The sequence below is a fragment of the Microtus pennsylvanicus genome, chromosome 11 (assembly GCF_037038515.1).
Source record: "Microtus pennsylvanicus isolate mMicPen1 chromosome 11, mMicPen1.hap1, whole genome shotgun sequence".
NCBI classification, from domain to species: Eukaryota; Metazoa; Chordata; class Mammalia; order Rodentia; family Cricetidae; genus Microtus; species Microtus pennsylvanicus.
In genome coordinates, this window is record NC_134589.1 from 60,476,198 (window position 1) to 60,492,528 (window position 16,331).

The following is a 16,331-nucleotide window of genomic DNA, read 5'->3' on the forward strand; positions in this document are numbered from 1 at the left end:
TCACCTCTTGACAGCTATAAAATCAAAATATTATCAATTCTGAAAAATGTTACTCTATGTACTAGATACTCTATGTCCTAGAGTATCTGATATTCAGCTAAAATTTAATTATTTATGTAAAAAGTAGTATGTCCAGTTCATTAGTATGCAATTTTTTTCATCTTTATTAAATGATGAAATTACACACATATCAAAGAGCTGCTTTAAAATAAATTGCTTAGCCGGGTGGTAGTGGCGCATGCCTTTAATCCCAGCACTTGGGAGGCAAAGGCAGACAGATCTCTGTGAGTTCGAGGCCAGCCTGGTCTACAGAGCAAGTTCCACGACAGGCTCCAAAACTACACAGAGAAACCCTGTCATGAAAGAAACCAAAGGGAAAAAAAAGAAAGAGGAGAGAGAGAAACCTTGTCTTGAAAAACAAACAAAAATAAAATAATCAAATAAAAAATAAGTTTCTTTATGATTTACTACCAGTAAATACTTAATTAACCATCCTCTATACCTCTATACCCAGGGTCACAGGGTAAAAGTGACCACGGGAAAGTGTGAAGAAACCTTGTCCACAAGCAGGGCAGCTTCCACACCACAGCGTTCCAGAGCAGCCTAGCACACTTGTGACCAAATGCTTGAGAAGTTTGCTGTGCCCATCTTCTGCGCCCACCTGGTCTAGGAGGAGCACAGCTGTGAACGCCAAATGGTTCCCAGGATGGAGCAAATGAAGAAGTCAGAATCAAGCATATAAAATAGAGAGAGGAGGCACTCTGAGAACCTGCATGGCCCTGCCCAGGATCCCAGATCCAAAGGACACGAGAAACTGTGTGTCTGTCCTCCAACCTGGTCCAGAGCAAGGGTGAAGTTGACTGGACCGGTCCATATTCACAAGGTGAAATCACAGGGGGACAGAAAGCTTCAGGTCACTCAAGCTGGGTATGAATCCTGACCATGTCTCTTTACCATGAAGCCTCAGTTTATCTGCCTGTGAAATGGCCCTCTGCCATCTAGAGCTTTTAAGCAGCTATAAGGTGTGGCCAAGCGCTCATCTGGAACAATTCATGTGAAAGGGAGCTTCTGTCCTATTTTTCAGAGTTACAGAAGTGAGGGTTAGAGAGATGACTCTACCTTCCAGTCACACAGAAAAGGGACAGCCCCCACTTAAATCTGGGCCAATACAGCTTCTGGAGCTGATGGTCAGCACTACTCCCATGATCCTTAGCCATCTCCTGGGAGAAGATCTCAAGCCAGGCATCTCCCACCAGCCCACAGCATTCTTAAGGCACTGAGGTTTCACTTCACGGCTTTGGGGTATCGATTGACATCTGGGTTGGGCCCCTGCCTCCTAACTGCTCATCCCTTTCCTGTCCAGGACATTTTGATAATTAAATAGGATAATTTCTGTACAAGCACAGTGCCCAGCACCAAAAGATCTGGTAACAGTCATTTCATTGTTATCTGTGGATGCCAAATCTCAGGGAGACATCATACCACTGCTCAAGAAGCAGTGGCACTCCCTGTCCCCCCAAACCCCCTGGAGTAGGGGGAAGGCCATAGACACTGGTATCACCAAATAAGCACACCTGCACGGGAACATGCCTGGTGGTAGACGAGGAAATAGTTTAGGCCACAGGTCCAAAGACAATGAGCTTTTGGGGAAACCCGGACACTATGGATGCCACCGTTGGGCTCTGGGCACACAGAATGATGGAGACAGACTGGTCCCCGCAGAACCTCACTACACCTTGGTTTTGGAGTCTGCAGAGGAGTAGCAGTTACCTGTCCTTTGGGTCAGCTGAGAAGATCCAGAAGGACAAGAAAAGACACACCGTGGCAGACACTAACCACTTGGCTCACTGACCAACTAGTGGGGTAAGAGAGAGATCTGAGAACACCCTCCCCAAAGGAGCTGAACTCTGGGCATGAGCTACAAGAAGATACCAGCCTGGACAGCGTCTCACATCTAAACCAAGGGAAGTGAAAGGCTTTGCTGTCAAAGGTGGTATTGTCAACTACGGGCATCCGGTGGCTATGGTACACAGGCTCTGCTGCGGTGCCCTAAACTTGTGTGACACCATGGGGAGCTCCTAAAATCATAAAGACATATATAGCCCCTTCAGCCTCTGTAGAACCTATTTAGAGGGCCTGGGCGTGGTGGCTAAGGCTGGACAGAGATCTAGGAAGTTAATGCATCAGAACGAGCAAGTTAGCTAAGCAGAAATTCGGTCTCTTGCCTGAAATACCAGGCAAATCTCAAAACCATCTTGCCATAGAAAGTAACATCTCCCACACCCTTCCATGTGCCCGGGCTATATGTGAACTCAGATTGCTCAAAACCACTTCAGAAAGAAGGGACCACTACCATCTCTGTGCCTCAGAGAGGAGACTGGACACAGTAGCAGAGCCACCTGCCAAAGGCTCACACATGGGAAAAACTAAAATAGAATTCTAATACTATGTGTTTCCAAAGGACACCGTCCAAAAAGTACATCTTCTCTTTCTTTTTAAATGATGGTAGTGTGTGTGTGTGTGTGTGTGTGTGTGTGTGTGTACCATGACACACACCTGGAGGTCAAAGAACAAATTTTAATCACCAGTTCTGTTCTTCCACTTTTATACAGGTTCTGAGGGTTGTGCTCGGGTTGCTAGGCTTACATAGCAAGTGCCTTATGAACTGATCCATCTTGTTGCCCGGGATTTTATTCTTTACAATATTTTTCTGGTACTGGAGGTAGAGATCAGTGGCAGGAGGATTTGCCTATCGTGCATGAGGCCCTAGGTTCGGTTCCCAGTTGAAGAGATAGGAAAAAAAGATTAGAATGACAAAGAAAATTCCATATCACAAAAGCTTGCACAAAATTATTAAAGATAATGTATTCATATTCAGATTCTAATATAAGCTATAGATAAAACAAACATATATGGATGTCGTATATAGGCTTGGGTCCCCTCCCTGCATATCTCATCACATATATTCTAAAACCTGAAAACCAGTTCTGAAATTCAATGCAGGTTGAATCTCAGCATTCTGGACGAGAGGCTCTGGCCATACTGTTTCAATCCCCAACACGGCAGCACCCGAACCAGTTCCGGGTCTTGTGCTCCCTACTGCTACCACTTCCACATTCTAGACCTCATCCCGCCCCAGACAGAACACCAGGTACATGGGCACAACTGCCTTTCTCGCTCTGGTGTCCCCATTGGATAGAGGCAGATTTTGAGGCTCCCGAAGCTCCTGATCACCATCACTCCCCCGTCCCCCAAATCTATTCCCTAACAACCTGTACCTATTTAGGGGTTTTTTGCCCAGCTACACCTGGCCAAAGGCCAGCGGGAGGCATTTGGGTCATAGAGGACCAAGCCTGGTACTGTGGGTCTAGGCATTTGCTGCAAGGTTAAGGCCAGGACCCTGAGTGGTTATGGCTGTGCTGGCCAGACCCAGTCCAGCTCGCATTTAGCAAAAGAGAGGGGACGGTGGGTATGTTCTGTCACATAGGTCTGGGGTCCTGGAACGTTCTAAGAATACCACAGGGGCTCCTGGGGACACTCCTAGTGGTCTTCAGGTTTCCTAAGTCCCAGAGAAGGGCCTGGCTGCTTTGACCAAACAGGTGTTGCCAACAGCTTGAGACCCAGCAGGTAGCAGTTGGCATGGCCAAACCTCCGGCTGCACAGTGGAGGGGGTAACAAGGAGAGGAAGCTGCCCTGCCCTGCCCTGACCACAGAGCCAAGTACAAAGGGTAGGAGAGGATGATGTCTTGAGAGAAGGGAAACTCTAGTGCCCATTTCACAAAAGGGAAAACTGAGGCTTAGAGCAAAAGCACATCCATGGCCATTATCACCCCTCCTGGAACCAGGGCAACATAAAATTTCCTCACAGGGTCTTTCTTCACCTCAAACCAGGATTCAAGAATGGCAGAGGACCAAGCAAGTGGCGGGCGGCCAGAGGCAGAATTCACAGCAGAGGTGGCCCTCTCCCAGGCAGAAGGTGGGCCCTGCCTGAAGATTAGGGTGGCCCTTCCTCTGGAAGGTCCAGGAAGGGGCAGACAGGGAAGCAGGAAAAGTGTTGGGCACTTCCCCCCTTCAAGTCCAAGCAAGATTTGCTCTGTCCTGAGGGAGCTGGTCAGTAAGTTCCACAGCACAGATAGATTAGATCTCACAGAGGCTGGGGAGCTGGACAGCGAGAGCTGAGCTATTGGGGGAAATTAAAACACATAGACCTCACACTCTTTGAACCAGAATTCTTGGAATCGAGATGGTCTAAACCCCCTGGGATCCCAGGAAGGAGGTCTCCAGCAAGGCCCTAGAGCTTCTCTAGGGGTTAAGCTGCTCCAGTTCTGCAATTCCAGGTTCCCTGCCTCAGACCGGTAAAACTTCACAAAGAACCCATGATGTGTGAAGTCAATGGCTGGGCGAGTTCAAAGGCTCCACAACTAGGATCCACAGACTCGGTGACTCAGCCCTCGTCTTGGAGACAGGAATGGAACCCTGGGCCCAGTGGGCACTGAGCACCACATGGCCAGGATCGAGACACAGGGGTGGGGGAAGGGGAGAGAAGGGGAGAGAACCTCTACATTCACACAAGCACTGGGAAAGACAGTCGCCCAGAGAACATGAGACATTCTGGGGAGAGAGAAGCACGGCTGAGAAGGGATTCATTTTCTACTCTTACTATTTAATTGTACCATGCAACATTCCTGTAATTAAAGACTGTAATAACTAACAAAGGAATATGACCAAGTCCATGATTTCTCCTTGGCTTGTCTGTTTTATACTCCCCCACCTTCAGAGATATCATCCCCGTGGGGGCCCCGGCAAAGGGAAGGCTTGTATACATCCACAGCCCCAGCCTCCCGGCACAGGGCACAGCACGTGCGTGTGCCCAAAGCTATTTGTCGAAAGTATAAACGATGCTAAAATTTGACATCCTCAGGGCCTGCGTCATAGCACTTGAGAAGTCAAGACCTCTAGGATTCTCTGAGAAAGGAAGGGATGGAAGAGAAAGAAGAGAGACGCCCAGAGCTGGCCCAGAGAGCAGTGGCTATGAGACGAGGTCGCCTCTGTGACCAGCAAGTGACCAGGTCACCCTGAGTTTGCCCTAGCCCTCCCAGGTCAATTTCTACCAAGTTGAAATGGAACCTCCCCCTCCTGCTGGAGACTCTAGAGCCTCAGGGGCCACCAGTGCCTCTGCCTTCCATATGACCTCACCAGACCATGCCAAGCCCCCACAGGCTTCCACATCCTCTCACAGGCCTAAGAGGAAAGCTGGCCTTGGCCTGGAACCAGAAGGCCAGAGGCAGAGGTCGGGGCAGGGGGGTGGTGCGGCTGCTGCCACCCAGAACGCCAGCTGCTGGCGGTGATTTATTTTTGCTTTAAGTGCTGAAGAATTGCAGGGCTGGAGCAGCCAGCTTAGGGGGGCCTGAGCTGCAGCTGGAAGGAGGAGGAGGTAAGCAGGGGTGAGGGCCTGCCTCTGGCCTGGGCCCCATAGCTCCTCTAGACCTCTCCACTGTCCTCTCAGACTCACCCGGCCACAAAACCCAGCACCCCAGTTTCCCTTCATCCCCGCCCCCACCCCATCACCAAGTCTCCATACAGCTAAAAGGAGGCCATGGAGGGCAGAGATACCCAACTCACTACTAACGGGCTATGAGACCCTTTCTCTGGCCTCAGGGGATCTACTCCCACAATGGGGATGTCATGTCTCCCTACCAGAATACTCCCCTCACGATGGAAGCAGGGAGAGCTGCCCAGGGCTCCAGTTCAACCTTGACTTGATCCCTCCTTTGTCTCCAGGTGAGCCTCAGAAGACAGGACCCCAGGCCCCACCCACTCAGTCACTAAAGAGGCTGCAAGCCTGGCCTTTTCAGAAGCCATAGGGACATCCAGGAGAGAAGAGAAAGGCCACGCACTGACCACAGGAAAACAGAGAGTTTTCTTCACAACAGACACTCCTAAAGTTGAGCACTGAAAACCTGAGAAGTTAAACATAGAGAAAATATGGAGGCCATGTTCAAGAGACTGGAATGGAAAAGCAAGACACACTGCCCAAAAACCAGAGGCCAGTGGGAAACAATATTCTCATGCCATTGGTCAAAGCCAGGCTGGACAGGAAGGCAGATAGAAGGCCCACCAGCAAGACCCACCATCTAAGAGACCAGCAAGGAGCCAAATGCCACCTCTCCTGGCCTCAGAGTACTCACACTTATGAGACTACTCCCAAGTAGCTGGGGTGGGGACATACTTAGCTAGAGACTGCCAGGCTCAGACAGGAGACTGAGCAAAAAAGGCTCCAGCCAGAGAGGAACAGACTACTCTTGCTGATGAGCCACAGGATGTCAGGGCAAGGGCTCAGAGCAAAGCTCTGGATCCCAGCTCAGCCTCAACAAACTCCACAACAAGCTCAGGAACTAGGCTGGCACCCCCCGAGGTTCTGTACGCTCACCTGCAGATAGATGGACCACAGTTGCCACTACAAGACAAACCCAGCACGTCAAAGCGGCACACAGCTGAGACCACACACCCGCCCACTGCATGCACTGAACACCTGCTGTCCACTGACTATTGCCACAGGCCCCGGGGGCACAGCTGTGGGACAACAGGACCAAACCCCTGAACGCTAGTTGATAGCCCAAGACAATGTAGAAAAAATAGAAAAATAAAACACTGGGGGCAGACGGCTCTGAGTTCTACAGAGAGAAAACAGTGGAGCTGGGGGAAGGTAGGGGGGAGCAGCATGACTTTGCTGCTGTGAGGAGTAAGTCCAGGGGGCGGGGGGCTTCAGCAAAGAAGTGGCATTTGGGCCGCACATGGAGGTGGAAAGGAAAGAGTCATGTACAGATCTGGGAAGGAATGGTCCAGATAGGGAAATGGTACGTGCATAGATAGGCCTTGATGTAGGACAGGCCTGGCCTGTGGAAAGCAGGGCAAGGAGGGCAGGGAGAGAAGCAGAAGGAAGAGCATGTAGGGAGTGAGGCTGGACTGGAACCACGGCAGGGTGAGCTCACAGTAGGTTCTCAAGCAGCAATGGCCGGCCACTCCACACCTATTACGGTCTATCCTTTAGCCATCTGGAAGTCTGAGTTCTCCCAAGAGACCAGGCTTCAGGTGAGGAGCACAGAGAACCCTTCAGCTGCCCAAAGCCTGCATGGGGACATTAGGGGGCTCCCAAGCCAGACCCACAAGACTTCATCCACCAACCCAAGAAGCAGCTGATACCCAGCAAGAGCAAAGCTGCTCCTAGGGCAGCTGAGAAAAGTATTCCTATGCCTGCCAACCAGGCTTGTGTCTGGGACTAGAGGCCGAAAGGCTAATGGGGGTGTAGGGCCAGCGTCTCCTAGGTCCCCAGAGCTTCACACTGCCTCTGTGGTTGTCACCTCAGCAGCCAAGCAGGACAAGTTGAGCTTTAGGATATCACTGTGGATAAGAATGGACATAAAGGCCAGCCTATGGTAGGAGGCCAGCATGTGAGGCTTCTTCCATGGAAACCCACTTCTCTCTATCCAGTTTCCCATGAGGCCAAAGGAAGACTGGGCTGCAATGAGATTCCCAAGGCTTGGGCACAGGGTTCACCATTCTCCTTCATGTGGTCTCCTCTGAACACTCCCAGTTTTGCCAAGCCTACGCTACTCTTAGAGGCATGTTCAAAGGCTGCTCCTCCATCCTGGGATACCCTGGGCTTCAGTTCCACTTAATGATACAAAACTGAGGTCAGGATGCTCCACCAACCTCCCTAGTACCACCCTATTTGCCCTCAAACCAAACATTCCCTACACAAACTTACTTACTAAACAGTCACTTACTGTCTGTCTATGCTAGACACTCCAGATCACACCCATTACAGCTCACGCTACATCACAGAAACACCACCACTGAGGCCTCAGGCGACATTTATGGAACACTAACTTCATGGCAGGCAGCTTCCTGGGAGCTAGGAAGGCAGTCCAGCCCTGGAGCTTAGTGGAAACTGCCGGGGGTGGAGGCCAGCTCAGCACACAAATGCCCCCAGCAAATGTGTCTGTGAGTGGCAGGAGGTGCGGCCTGTCCCTGGGAGAGCCCTAGGCTCTGGCTCAGAAGCACACAGGCTACACTGAAGCCCCACAGCCTTCTGGCCTCCACTCCCATCCGTATAATGGAGCCAATACAGCCCTCTGCACTGGCAGGCCATTAGCAAATTAAATTAGCTGGTCCATCTCTGGGCCCTCAGCTCCTTCCTGGGGCCAGTTCCTCTGGAAAAGCCCCATCATCACCACCGCGCCTCTGAAGTATCTGCGGCCCTGTCTGAAGCTCCAGACAGCCCCCTTCATTCTTGCTTTAGCCACTGACCCTCCTGCTGCCTGTCCCCCTCACCCACTGTTCACCAGCAACCCTCTTAAGGGGTGGGCTCTGCCTGCCCCTCCTGCTGTCTGTGAGCTGCCCCTTGTCTGCCTCTCTTCAGTGTCAGTCCCTGGCAGGGCTCCAATGACAGGCCAGAGGGGAGGGGCATGTGTCCATGTTTCACTCACAGCAAAGCCCTGGCCAAGGCCCAGCCACAGGGACCAGCTGCATCTGTTGCAGGAAGGGTCTTGCCCAGAGCAGGAGTTAGGAGCCGAGAATTGAGAATAACTATCGCACAAGCTTTGCGGCATCGTAGCAGACCTACTTGGGGGCTGGCAAGGACCACAGAGATTGCTGGGAGTGATGACGTAGTTGCTTCCACCCTAGCTATGTGCCAAGGCCTTTGGGTGCCATGGCTGGTTGTGCCAACTATGGCCCCAAGCACTGGAAGCCCGGCTGAGCCAGAGGAAACTGTCTGCAGGCTGCACTGGCCTGTGTCGCAGAGCCTAGAGGTGCCACTGTGACCAGTGTTGTTACTGTTATTGCTGCCATCGCTAGTTCACCGCTAAAGGACCACTTAGTGCTACCTGGTCCTTCCTGGGGCAGAGCAGAGATAGGGTAGTGCTGGTAGGAAGGCCTTTTGATTTGAGGCCCAACATGTTGCATGGCTCGGAAGCACCTGCTGTAGATACCTCTCCTGGTACAGCGGTCTCCTGAACCTCGCCTTCCACTAGGCACACACCTACAGGGGACCCTGCCGAAGGAGCCTGGTGGCAGAGGACTCAGCCGCCACCCCACGGTGCCCACCCAACCCAGGAGAGAGGAGAATTCTTAAGTGATCAAGGGTTTGAAGTTCACACATGCTGGGTCTGTACCAGCACTGCATTAACAATAGGCTTTCTGCATGCATATAGCCGTGTCTCCCTGGAGAAGATGGTCCCACCTACTTTCTCCCCAAGGATGTCTGACCCTTTCCCCATTCCCACTATGCTGAGGCTGGTCCAGTGGGCCATATGCCCACAGCTATGCATTTATTCTCACAAGTGGCTCCGCCTATCTGGGGTCACCTGCTATGATAGTGAACTTTGTGTCTCCTGGCTAGTTGAAGGGACCTCTTGAACACAGTGGATGATTTTGCTGAGAAGCCTCTTTGGTGGTCCCCCTACAAGCCCTGGGGGGACAATTCTGGGAATACAGAGGAAGAGGTCTTCAAGGAGGAACCTGGTACTCAGATCTCCCCTCCCTGACCCTCTCCTGTCATGCTGGCAGATTTTGGTGAAGGGTCCCAAATCAGCCACCTGGTGCAGGGCCAAGCTAGAATCTAGTCGGGAGGGACAGCAGCCAGGGCAGGCTTTTGTTCATCTCTCAGAAAGTGTGTTAAGGCCGGGAGGCTAAGCCTTCTGGGTTCCCACCTTGGAGGAGGCGGCAGCTGATTTCAGTGGCATGTGGGCGCCTAGGCAATCCGGAGAGCCGAAGCCGCCTCACCAGGGCTCTGGAGGCAGATGCCAGGGCCAGAAAGTCCCCAGATCATTACTGCCGGGTTCGGGCTTGGGTACAGGTAGTGAGGAAGCAACTAGAAAAGAGCCAAAGACTGTACCACACTCTGGGGACTGGCAGAAGGGCAGCCCCAAATCCCACCAGGTCCACGCGGTAGGGAGGCAGAACCTCCCAGAATTTGAGGCCTTTACCAAAGAGACACTTGCCTTTGAACTCCATTCCCAGCATTCTAAGGTATTCAGACAGACGTGTGCACAAACTAAGGCAGGGGCTGTCTCAAGGGCCTCAGCTCTCGGGCCCTCCTACGAAGCTGTCTAGGGCTCTCCACTTCCGCTGCCTCTTTCAAAGGGTCTAGTCCCCCACTGGACACCAGAATAGACTTGTGCGTCCAGGAGAAATTCCTCTGCCCTGAGCCCCCGTTGGTTTCTCAAGACCGACTTTAAGAAGCAAAAGGTGCCCCTGGACTTGCAGACTGACTGGATGGTGAAGAACCACGTCCAGAATATTTTTACTCCATGACAGCGGCAGGAAAGAAATTACTCCAGAGATCCAGGTCTTAGCAGGGGGCATTCTCAGGTCGCTGGTCAAGCCTGTGCACCCACTCCGTACCCCTTCTTGATCACAGGTCTCTCTGGTAAGGTCACGCCTAGGACCGATGCTGCGCGCAAAAGTGGCTCCGCCCGCTGCCTAGCAAGCCCCCTCAATCAAGCCGGCCGAGGAGGGGGATCGAGAGCTCCTCAAAGTTTCCGAGAGTGTCCCCCCTGCCCCGCAACACACACACCCCGGGACAGAGGTTAGCCCGGAGCAAAGTTCCCTGGTGGCTGTAGCCCGAAACATGGCAGTGGAAGAAAAGCTCGCTGTCAGCATTTCATCTGGTGGTTCACCAACGGAGAGGAGAAAAAGAAAAGGAACAGAAGGAGCCCTTCTGCCTCACCTTTCCTGTTGCTGCACCACCCCGCGCTCACCCGGGGCGGGAAGCTGCCTGCTGAGAGCTGGGGCCGAGCGGGTGGGCCGTGCGCCCGCGGCCGCCTTCTTACCTCGGTCAGTGGCCGGGGCGCGGCGCGTCCCGCGTCCTCCAAGATCCGCGCGGCCGTTCCCGGTCCCGGCCGCCGCTGCGCTGGCTGCATTGCCACCGTTGCCGCCGCCGCCTCAGCGCAGCCCCTGGGAGCGCTCCACGCCGAGGGGCGCGTCGCTCCCGGGCGCCGGGCGCCACCAGCCAGCCATGGGTTGGGGGCGCACGCCCAGACGGCGCCCCCAGCCACTCGGCGCTCGCTCCGGGCTCGCCGCTGGCTTCTGTCACTCAGTCCCGCGGCAAGCACCGCCGACCCACCCCCTCCCCCGCCGCAGTTATCTGATCCCGGGCAGGGCCGGGCGCGCTCCCCTGCACCGGGTGTGGGTGTCCTGCACCTCCCAACGGGCTTCGACCGCACAGGGCCCCCTCCCCCGGCGACCGTTCCCAGGGAGGCGGTGGCAGCGCAGTCGCGGCGTGGCCGGGGGAAGACGGGGAACGAGGAATGGAGGGCGAGGAGGCGGCGGGAGGCAGAAGCTCTGCGCGCACCCAGCTCCGCGCCCCGCTGCCACAGTAGCCCAGCTCGGCAACTCCTCCAACTCTCCGCCAAAAGCACGCCCGCCCTGCGCGGCGGCGCCGCTGATCCCGCCCACCACCGCCCTGGTCTGGCCCGGTGGCCCCTCCTGGCCCCAGCTGCCCCCCACACGCACCAGCCACTTGCGCACTGGAGCGCGCGCGCGCGAACACATACACGCGCACGCGCGGGGCACACACACACACACACACATCTTTTCGGGGACACGCGCACGCACAGGTGCATGGCAAGCATATACTCTGACTACACACACACACACACACACACACACACACACAGGCAAGGGAATCTGGACCGGCTGCACGCAGCAGGATACCAAGCTCAGGCGTCACCTGCACAAAATGCATGTGATGAGGAGCACAGTGGCTAAGGTGTACAGGTGCACGCATAGTCACATATGCACGTGTGGAGTGGGATCAGTCAACACATCCACACAGGAAGGCATTCCCCTTGCACACCAAGCACGGGGTCATATGCACACTCTGCCTTCTTTAATATCATATCTCTTCTTTCCATCTTGTATTTAGCTTTCGTCTCTTGTTTTCTCCTGTGTGCTCCTCCCCCTGGCCTCTCCACTGATTTGATTCCATGTGTCTCCCCTCCCCTTGACCAATCTTGACTGGAAAGCACCCCTGGTACTCTGCTCTCCCAGGCTCCTGGAGCATATTGTCTGGGCCTCACATCTCTGCCTCCTGCAGGGCCTGGACCTTTCAGCCTGGCAGACAGATCAGCCTTAGCTGGCCTCAGGGAAATCCCATTTTAACACAGGGCTGACCCCCAGCTCAACCCTAAGGCTGAAGAATCTGGCCAAGAAGACAGGTCTACAACCAGAACACAAGCTTCACAAAACTCCCCAGCCCCTTGGTCTCCAGCTCCCACATAATGTGAAATAGAATTATGCATTTGAATAGCAGAGACACTAGATGCAGGATCCTAGCCAAGAAGCATGGCTTTCTGGCCACCCAGATGCCCAGGCTCTGCTGACTTATTCAGAGCTCTGCAGAACCCACCAGCCCAACTCCAGGGAGCCAATGTCTCATCCAGGCCCCAAAGTCCCCAGAGAACTCTCCCACCTCAGGCTGTGCATATCCTACCTCCTTGACGGAGCAATCCTCCACACAAGGTACTTCAACACTCAGTGTCAGGATTCCCTGCGCTCACATGGATGTTATGGGCTTACTGGGTTACAGGACTGCAGTGAAGATTAAATGAGATCAGTGTGTGTACAGTTCTTAACCTGGGAGAGGGGCTGATGAAACAGCTCGTGGGTCTTGGGTACTCAATCTATGCTGGCCTCTACGCTAAGGCTGGAGTTATTTTGCTGTACCCCTGAAAGGTACAACCATTGACCCACTTTGCAGATAAAGAAACTGAGGCACAGAGGTTTAGTTGCTTTTCTAGTCAGAGAGACAGACTGGTGGAGGGAGTCTCAAATAAAATGTATCCTTAAGATGGCAATGTCTCCCTGTCTCACCAGCAACTGTTCAGACTACAACAGAGAGAATATGGCTATTTCCAGGGACTCCATTCCCAGGCTCCCAGACCTAACTTGGACAGGCACATGATGTCCTGATTTCCACCTTCTCCTGAGTGACCAAGGAGGAAAATGGCTCAGGTCCCCCTGCTCCATTTTACCCAGCCCCGGTGCCCAGAAAACAGAAGCCAAAGGCAGGAGTAAGGAGAAGCCTTCCCTTGCCTACAATCTTGTCTGCCCTCTCAGGGAGAACAGACACATGTCACACCCAGGGGACTCCACCACAGACACGCCAAAGAGCTCACAGCATGCTGGTGGACAGAAAAACGGACAGAGCTCTATGATGTTCCCTCGGGTCTAGGATCTTTGTTTTTGAGACAGTGTTTCTCTGTGTAACAGCCCTAACTGTCCTGGAACTCTCTTTGCAGAGCAGACTGGCCCTGAACTCAGAGATCCGCCTGCCTCTGCCTCCTGAGGGCTAGGATTAAAGGCATGCACCACCACGCCTGACTTCAGGTCTAGGACCTTGAGCAGCTCCTGTACTGAGTTCGAGGGCCTTACGCTGGAGCGTACGCGCATACAGGCAGCCACTATCAGCTGCTATCTAAACAAGGGAAGCCTGTGTAAAGTCAGTGCTGGGGGGTCTTCCTCCAGGACCTATTAACAGATACATGTCATGTATAGGACAAGTGTCTTGCCCACGGTCATCCAAAAAAAAAAAAAAAAAAAAAAACACCTGCCAGAGAAGTGGCCCTGATTTCCATAGCTACTGCCTTGTAGATGTCACATTCCGCCCTCTAGCTTATGAACAGGGACCAACTTTATTTCTTCATCAGAATCACATCTCCTTCTAGAATGTTACAATTCTACCAGGCTCATGTTCACAGCCTCCCCATGGGGAGCACGCCCGTGCTCAAAGAGAGAGGGCTGTCACACAGGAAGGCTCTCTCTAACCAGGGTTCTAAGTGTTCTAAGTGTGGAGATGTCATCCCTAGTCTCTCTTTCTCTCTCTCTCTCTCTCTCTCTCTCTCTCTCTCTCTCTCTCTCTCTCTCACACACACACACACACACACACACACACACGTCATCCTGCCTCCCTCCAGAGTAGAGGGGAGGAGTGTTCAAGAATGTGCCCAGTCCCAATTAGACTGCTCCCAGCTCAGGGACCATGGGCACGTGTCCCCCTTCCTTCTCTGTAAAGCACAGATGTCCCTAAGCACAGAAGACAATTTCTGCAGCCTGCAGGTATTCCCAGGGGCTTGTCTGGCTGTCCTTAATCTAAGAGAATCCTCCTGTGCACGCATACAGCTGGGCCCTGTCTGTTCTCTCAGTCACAAGCCCTATACCCTTAGAGCCTCAGGCTGAGACAGTCAAAGGAAGTCATCAGGTCATTTGGAGACTCCTTCCTTGTCATGAGTACAGCAAAAACATCATAGACATCCAGAGAAAAGCCCCAAAGGTGTGGCTATGCTGTCCCCATAGGAGGTAACAACAGTTTGAAACGTTGGCTTCTCTGCCCAGTAATTCTAACAACCAACTCCTATGGAAACCAAACGGTCCATGCTCACGGTCTATGCTCATGGTCCATGATCATGGTCCATGCGCTCGGTCTATCCTCACAGTCCATCTTCATGGTCCATGCTCACGGTCCATCCTCATGGTCCTTGCTCACGGTCCATCCTCATGGTCCATGCTCACGGTCCATGCTCATGGTCCATCCTCAGGGTCTTTACTGGCCTGGCAGCACCTGGAGCTCCCCGGGAACACCTTCTCCTAGAGGCCCACTTAGGATTTCTTCTACCCATCCTAGATGTTGGCCCAACCTCTGCCCTTCAGCCCTCCACCCGCTCCATTCTCCCTTCCGGCATACTGGCCAGCCATGCGGCTGATCCTGTCCTGGCCACCTGCTCACATTTCAGGCAGAAATGCTGTTTTTCCATTGCTTTTCCTTCAGGGCACCTCAGGACTCCCCTGGGAAAAGCCACCACTAGGACATCCATACTTCCCCTGTCTTGCTTTGCCTTCTCACCAGATGTCTGGCTTCCTGTGCAGACTAGGGCAGGCACCTGGCTGATGTGCAGACTACGGCAGATACCATGGGCATGTGGCTATGTCTTCAGAACAAGATGATGAACACGGTGGAGAATCCCACTCTTGGACAGGTCTGCTCTGCCCAGTGCTCATAAACACATCTAAATCACCTGCATAGACACTGTACGTGTGTGTGTGTGTGTGTGACCGTCTGAGGAACACACCTGGCCTCCTACTCCAATATTAATCCTGCCTCTGATTGATAACCTTCTAAGAAGTCAGAAAGAACTGTGTTTGTGGGCCTCAGGATAAGCTCTTGTGATAGGAGCCATGGGCAGGAAGTCAAGAGGCACAGGGAGGGGGGGGGCATTCTGCCTGAGCCCCGTCCACAGTCTAGGCAATCAGTCAAGTGGGAAGAGGCCTGTCGTTCCAGCTATGAGCCACAGAGTAGAGCCCAGGCCCAAGAGCTGTGCCCTTAAACTGGCCTCTCTCTTCAGCACCATTTGTCCCAAGATGCACATTGCTGACAACTATAATAGTGATGTGTATATTGGCCAGTGCCAGCTGCCTGTCTGCCAGGCATCACACGGTAGAGGTAAACACCCACCAACCTGCACTGGAGGTGATCGGCAGGTAGGTACCATCCCAATTAGACGGGTAAAGCTCAGTAGGGACAGAGGCCTTGTCTCCAGGAGAGCTACGGGGGACGGCTGGAACCTTACATGCCATCTCACACACACACACACACACACACACACACACACACACACACACACACCCTTCCCCTGCCCGGGTACCCGTGGACTTCTGGCTGAGCCAAAAGCATTGATTTAAGGCACCGGACTTCAGAACCATTACTATACTGAGAATAGGACACTGAGTTCACAGCCCCTCCCACCTGTCCGGAAGCTAACATTGATCAGCTGGCAGAGCTGGCAGCTGACTGCTTCCCTGGGCAGGGCTAAGCCCTACTCCTGCTCCTCTCCAGGACGCAGCAGCCAGGGGCCAGGCTGATAGCCAGGACTGTCTACCGTGTTTGAGCCAAACTCATAGGCATGAAAAGGCAGGGGCTTCAAGCCTCTTCTTGTCCAGGCTGTGACACTTCTAAGACATGCCACCCGTCTACCTACTGCCTTAGAGTCACCCCTCTTTCTGAGAGCCTTCATGCTCTGTCTAGTCCCACCTCACACCCCACTTCCTGCTTTCCTCTACCATCCTCAGGGCCAGCAGTGAGCACCACAGTGATTGGCTGAGGGATAGGCATGTGTTGGAAGCCAACAAAAGAGAACCCACCCCAGGGCTTCTGCTGATAGGTAGCAGGTGCCAGAGGGCAGGGGCTCTGTATCCTGGGCTGCTTGCTGGGAGCAGGGAGCTGCTGTGGACACTTCTACCACCTGAAGTGACACACCGTGAGAAAAGCAGAG

At 53.4% G+C, this 16,331-nt stretch overlaps 1 protein-coding gene across 3 annotated transcripts in view; it reads right to left on the reverse strand.

Moving 5' to 3' along the window:
• Kcnj12 (potassium inwardly rectifying channel subfamily J member 12) overlaps nucleotides 1–11,490 on the reverse strand; it is a 47,512-nt gene extending 36,022 nt beyond the window's left edge. The window contains exon 1 of one of the 3 annotated variants that reach the window (XM_075992296.1): nucleotides 10,733–11,490. In XM_075992296.1, coding sequence (XP_075848411.1) covers nucleotides 10,733–10,925 — 193 coding nt within the window. In that variant the 5' untranslated portion in view covers nucleotides 10,926–11,490. Of the gene's footprint in view, nucleotides 1–10,579; nucleotides 10,600–10,732 lie in introns of those variants that run through there. The other 2 variants (XM_075992297.1, XM_075992299.1) reach the window with 2 other exon arrangements.
• Between the last annotated feature and the right edge of the window lie 4,841 nt (nucleotides 11,491–16,331).